Source organism: Neolamprologus brichardi, chromosome 6 (genome assembly GCF_056152115.1).
Source record: "Neolamprologus brichardi isolate AB-2024 chromosome 6, ASM5615211v1, whole genome shotgun sequence".
NCBI lineage: Eukaryota > Metazoa > Chordata > Actinopteri > Cichliformes > Cichlidae > Neolamprologus > Neolamprologus brichardi.
Genome location: NC_142109.1, coordinates 13,175,835 through 13,182,500, shown reverse-complemented (window position 1 = coordinate 13,182,500; position 6,666 = coordinate 13,175,835). Strand labels below are relative to the sequence as shown.

The 6,666-nt window shown below is 39.0% G+C and overlaps 1 protein-coding gene across 1 annotated transcript in view; it reads right to left on the bottom strand.

Moving 5' to 3' along the window:
• The window catches only part of usp38 (ubiquitin specific peptidase 38), a 9,176-nt gene extending 2,789 nt beyond the window's left edge, over window positions 1-6,387 (bottom strand). Inside the window, exons 1-9 of the mRNA XM_006796041.2 lie at window positions 6,030-6,387; window positions 4,136-4,826; window positions 2,231-2,366; window positions 1,734-1,863; window positions 1,489-1,590; window positions 928-1,086; window positions 557-747; window positions 375-468; window positions 165-271 (exon numbers count right to left, since the gene is read on the bottom strand). Of these exons, the coding sequence (XP_006796104.2) occupies window positions 165-271; window positions 375-468; window positions 557-747; window positions 928-1,086; window positions 1,489-1,590; window positions 1,734-1,863; window positions 2,231-2,366; window positions 4,136-4,817 (1,601 nt within the window). The 5' untranslated portion in view covers window positions 4,818-4,826; window positions 6,030-6,387. The remainder of the gene's footprint in view (window positions 1-164; window positions 272-374; window positions 469-556; window positions 748-927; window positions 1,087-1,488; window positions 1,591-1,733; window positions 1,864-2,230; window positions 2,367-4,135; window positions 4,827-6,029) is intronic.
• Between the last annotated feature and the right edge of the window lie 279 nt (window positions 6,388-6,666).

Here is a 6,666-nt window from a genome sequence, read left to right as displayed (position 1 = left end):
TGGAAAATCAAACAAATTAGTGCAACGGCTATGTCTTTGTTTAAATACAGTTTATAAACAGTATTCATACACAGTTAGCACTCACAATGCTTTATATTCATTAACATTTATTCCATTCCGCTTTCAGTAATGCAAATGATGGACAAGCTATTAATTTAAAATACCTGTCTAAAAGAAATCTGAGGTACTCTGAACAGTCCTGCTGAGAACCCATGTTGAACCAGGGGGGGCGGGACGCTTCCAAGAAGTTTCTGGGAGCATAGGCCGCCCTCTGTAGGACAGATAAACACAAATGAATGAAACACGTTAATATCTGCTGCTGTAGTTCTCCACTAAAAATGCTTGTAATTGCTACTTAACAGGGCAACACTAACCTGAGTGTGTGCGAGGAACGCAAAGAGAAGCTGAAGCTTTTTCATTAGTGTGTTGGAACCGTTTAGATGCAACGATAAAACATGCCTCCTGAAACTGAAGAAAGAGAAAGAAAAGTTGGTTTCATATTTCATTTCACAACAAGAACACCTGCTTTTACAGATTTTATGTCAAAAAGACTCACTCTGTGGCCATAAAAAGGGTCTGGATGATGCTGTTCATGTAGCAGGTGTTCCCCAAGTTGACTAAGCCTGTTTTGCCCGTCTCAGACTTAGCTTGCCTCAGCAGACCAGAGGCAAACGAGTTGGACTGAGACGTCCAGGCACTTTGATTCAACACCAGCTTGATCTTCTCTTCTGCAGATTTTGGTAGATCCTGAAAAGAAAAGAGACGTCTTTAACACAGTAAAAATGCAAAGTAAAAGTAACAGAAAGTCTAACTGAAGCTCCTCATTGCATATCATGTTTCATTTATAATGATCCAAATAAATAAAACGTGTTTTGTTATCATTGAAATATCCAACTACAGAAAGAAGTGTTCTCCCCACTTGGTTACCTTGATGGCCTCCAGTATGTTGTCATAAAGGTCAGGGAAGCCAGAGTACTGGTACATCATGCAGTGTATGAGCTCAGTGAACTGCAGCAGGAACGCTTTGCTAGTGGGAAGCCCATCTGTCCTTAAGGACTGAACTAGATCTACTACATGTGGAACAACCTAGGAGAGAGAAGGGAATAAAGAGAAGAGAAAAATGTTGAGTACACCGTAACGCTGAAAACAGCAGAAGGTACAGCTAACATTAATCATAAATATCTGTGGTGCGGTGAGCCACGGGGTGGTTGCACATCAGAAACCCCACAGAGGTCTCATTTGCAGAGTATTTTTGAGCCTATTCATGTTTTTAGAATCTAATGAAATTGGCCAATTCAAGGGCTATTGCTCTGCATTTAAGTGCTTCACACATCATTAGTGAGAGTGTGGTGCCAAGCCCAGAGTTCTGGGAAAAGACGTCTATGCAGCTTTGAAGTAATTTAAGCCAGAAGAGACGAAAATGAGAAAACCAATAAAGTGGCCATACGAGAGGGAAATGGGCTGTGAGGACACAAGAGACCCCCTTACCAAATGGAAGGCCTCGGGAGAGTGCTGGAAACTCAGCAGCATGTGAGAGAGCACAGCCAGTGCCCCCTGACGCACAATGGGGTACCACAGACGACTGAATACCTATGGGTGGAGTTAAAAAAAAAAAAAGTAAATAAATTTTAAAAAATCATCTGTTGCGAACATGTTTATTTATAGAGGTGCTTCAGTAAAATGCACACAATTTCCATCTATTAGAAACTCACTGAAGAGTTCTCATTACAAACCAGTTCAATTTTAAGCAGAGTGACATCTATGAGGATAGTGAACTTCTGAACAGCAGCCAGGCCTTTCAGCAGAGCGATGACCCAGGTATCTACATGTTGGGCAAGAGGCCAAGATAACCAGTCAATCATCCTAGATGGACAGAAAAAGGATATGTTAACAGCAAATGACTGGAACAAACCCACCCACTCTTATTAAATAGATCCACAGATTTTCAGTTAAGATAATGTTCAAGCCATTTATACATGTGTCCTAAAAACTGTACTTCTCCAGTTGTACAGTACTCTGTTTATAGTAACCATTGTCCATATGTAAATATGTAAGAAAAATTGTGTATGTTTCTGTTCTGTGTACTGTTTGTTTGTATATGTGTCTTTCTGGCTGCTGTTACAACCAAATTTCCCCTTGTGGTACAATTAAAGGATTATTCTATTCTATTCTTGTATTTAAATACTGTGGCACTTCTTTTGAACTCAAAGGGCTCAGTGTGCAATTTCACCTGCAGAGTGCTTTAGTCATGTTTGCGTCTCTGACGTTCTGGTCTGTGGTGAGGCTCTTGATAAGCACTGTGATCATCTGGACAGGGATATGCTGAACCAGGCTGGCCAGTGCAATGGATGGGTCAAAGGAAGGGTCTGCGACAATCAAATACATAATGTTAGCTTTTCTTTGTGTTCCAGCGGACACGTGCTGGGATACAAATTACACTTACAGTCTGTAAGAGAAAATAGAAAAAGAAAAAAACACTAAGGTTGAACAATATGAAAGTAGAGGTTTATCATCATGAAAACACGATCACAATCATCTATGGTGCTTTATGCATCCTCTATGAAGAGGGGGGACGCTCTGCGGATATTAGGAAAGCATTCCAGGGGCACTGTTCGCCTGAACAATATCAATAAAATGGAGGCCGAGGGACCTTTCAATCCAAAGCGGATCTGCTCACAGAGCTCAAACACATACTGTCCATATAATATTTGAAACAATTTCCTGCTTCAAACCCAGAACATCAATAACATTTACCATCAGCTACTGCAACTTTGACTTCAGCTGAAACTCTCCCAACTATTAGAACTCCCTCATCTATCTATCTATATATCTATATATATATATCTATCTATATATCTATATATATCTATATATATATATATCTATATATATATCTATATATCTATATATATATCTATATATCTATATATATATCTATATATCTATATATATCTATATATATATATATATATATATATATCTCTATATATATATATATATATATATATATATATATATATATATATATATATATATATATCTCTATATATATATATATATATATATATATATATATATATATATATATATATATATATATATATATATATATATATATATATATATATATATATATATATATATATATATATATATATATATATATATATATATAGATAGATAGATATAGATATCTATATCTCTATATATCTATATCTCTATCTCTCTCTATATATATATGAATATATGATAAAGTTCTTGGTTTCTACAATAATGATCCAAGCTGATTTAAAGCAATTTGTTACATCTACTAAAATACATGGATTTCAACACATTTTTTCTGTTTGGTCAGTCAATGTGAGGCCCTTTTCTTACTGTGACAAAGTCAATCTGGTCTAAACCTTTGACCCTAACACGTTTAACATTACATTCTACTGTAAACAGAAGAAACATGTCCAACCAACAAGGACTACAGCCATCGGAAAGTCTTATGTGAAATGCCTTCAGGAAATAAATGTAATCAGGTTCATAAGCACAACTAGAAAGTCATTTAAGACCATTTGAGCTGTGGGCAATCTCTGAGGAAGAGATGTAAATATCAAATAATATTTCTGTTTGAAATGCCCATCCTTAACGCTACTATTAACAAAATCCAAATTTGCTCTTTATGTTGAGTATTTATTTTTTTAATGGCATCTATAACAACAAATGTCTCAAAACTGAACCCATTTAAAAAAAAATGTAATCACGTATGAAATGACTTTCTTGTTCCTTTAAGGCAGCGATCCCCAACCCCCGGGCCTTGGACCGGTACCGGTCCGTGGGTCGTTTGGTACCGGCCGCGAGAGTTGAGGCTCAGGTGTGAAATGTATGGTTTTCAGGGTTTTTATCGGTTTTCAACGTTATTTTGTTATCGCTTTTATCATTAACTCAGTTTTCCTGGGTCTTTTCACGTGTGTTATGAATAAATCTTCTTTTTTCGGTATCGGTACTAGTTTTATTTTGTTGTATTTATCCACGACACCTTAAAGGCCGGTCCGTGAAAATATTGTTGGGCATAAACCGGTCCGCGGCGCAAAAAAGGTTGGGGACCGGTGCGTTAAGGCACAATTTATATGGAATCAAAGAGTCTTACCTGTAGAGGCGATAATAGCAAAGACCTCCTGGAGTGAGGGCAGCAGCGTGGCTGGGTCAGCCTTCCAGATGTTCTGTAGCAGCGCGCTAACTTTTGTCACCTGACCAACATACTCTCTCAGTTCCTGCTCTTGGCTAGCAAAGCAGTGGAAGGAACTGATGGTCCTCACCAGCTGCTGGCAGAACAGAATACCCGACTTATCTCTTGGGATGCACTGCACAAAGTCTGACAGCAAAGTGCTCAGGCGAGCACAGAAAGCGGGATCAGGTCGTTCACACACCATCCTTAAAACCTCCACCTGGATCACACTAAAAATCTCCAGCACCGAGGGGCAGCTGATGAGCAGCCGCAGGCAGCAGTGAATGTATTCTACTATGGCGGGGTCTTTGCGGTCCAGCTGGCCATAGCCCTGCTGGAGCAGACTGAGGACGAAGTCTTTGCTGAAGAAACGCTCAAACTCTGGGCGGTGGTAGCGTGCATAGGCTTCAAGAACCTGGGAGCCAATTTGCTTCTGGAAAGCATCTTCACCGAGCAAGATGAGGCGGGTGGTGAGTGTGAATAGTGCCTGACACTGATCCTCTGTCACTTCTCTCTCAGCTGCTTCCACTACCTTCTTCACAATGGCCTTCTTCACTGGAACAGAGTGATTGGAGCTCACCAGGCCCTCCAAAATTTTGTCCATGATGTCGATCTGTAGAGGAAAATTGAAAAAGTAATTAGTTGAACCATTAAAAAAAAAATAAATAAATAAAAAGAGAGTCAGAAAACATCTGCAGTCACACTAGTCTAAATGGTGCACTGAACATTTGTTCTGTCACCGTTTTTGTTTGTGATCACACACGTCACAGAAAACATTTTGACTTATGACTCTAAATAAAGCAGTGGTGTAAACAGTAAAATTATTAGATTAGAAATCACAATATCAGCGACACCGCTCATGTTGAGCAGTTTGGGAGACAAAGTTAGAAATGCAAGGTTACAATTGGCCAGGCACAGACTCCAATGGGGCCCCCTGGATGGCTCTGGGAAGTGGGATTGAAGGCATGCATTTTGGACATTTAACTGTATTTTTACAGGTCTTACAACTTTACACCAAAATAATTAAGTAATACTGTAGTTAACAATTAAATGACAGAACGGTTGCTTTTTCGCGATCTACATGACATGCCGTGACTTTTTCCGTAATTTTACACATTTCTTAAAATTTACGCCCAAAGAGCGGCGCTGACAGATTTCTTTCATTTACTACCGTAGCATTTCTTTATCATGTAGTAAAAACGAAAGACACTTCTTTTAAGATATCGATGTAGATATCGATATAGCTGTTAAGATACCTCTCGGATTAAAAGGTGTAGTTGAACTTCTTCACCCTAACGGGAAGGGGGGCATTTAAGGTGGTTTCAGTGGATCTGTCACTAAATATAACGCACGACTTTGCTATACATTATTTTTTTCAAGTTCAGCGTAATAAAACAAATTTAATGTAGTGGCCATCTGCCTTGAAGACTGCACATTACATTACTATGTGCCACTTCACACGTGTTTTGCCTATGATCTCTGATTCCTGCCGCTCTGTGTTGCTGCTGCTGTGGGGGATACACACAGATAGCCGACTAGCTTGCTAAAGCTAGCTGTAAAGTTAGCAGATATTTCTATATGTCTAGTAACTAAAGTACGGCTAGAATGAGCGTTAAAACTAAACCTGAGAAACAGTGCTGACCTCTCCATAGCGGCAGTTTTTACTAACAATCTGCCCCCCACAAAAATAAAATTAAAAAATTTTTTTTAAAAGAAGAAGAAGAAAGAAACAGCCGAAGAGGCCTGCCGTTAGCCCACAAACTGACTTAGCATAAATGCCACCATGTAACTCAAATAATCCAACATGTGTGCTTACCCAAATAAAGCATGTCAACAGCGTCCGACCAGAGTAGCTTCTGCCGTCGGTCAGAGCTAAATGTCTTCAGAGAGATAAAACAGTTTTATGTGTATTTATTTTGGTTCATTTCCTCGCTCGGAAACAGCTGATTAACCGTACAGCGACGTCATTCCTATGGACAGAGACGGCGGTAGGACCCTTGGGGTGAAGCTATTTTTCTCTTAACTTTGCCTGTTCCTCTTTTGTTACATTTGTGTAACGGTCAGTCGTGTGGGTTTCCACGGATGGCGCTGCTGGCCGTTTGACACGCTTCCAGTTAAACGAAGCTGCGTTTCCGCGAGCATTTTCGAGAACCTTTATCATTTTATTGTACACTTCGTGTGTTGCGTTCAACCACTACTCGTTCATCTGCCCCTTTTGGGATAACGCTACGATTTAAAAAAAAAACAAAACAAAAACAAATCATGAACAGATGGAAACCTCCCAGCTTCCACCTAACATCCAGATTGATCTGCATCTTGGAATTGTGATTATCAAAGACTTTATTTTCAAATTTTTGTATCCATTTGCACTTGCACACTGAATTAAGGAGATGTTGTTTGTTATACGAATGGAAGAGTTAGGTATGTGTAATTTAACAAGAGATAGGGGCATT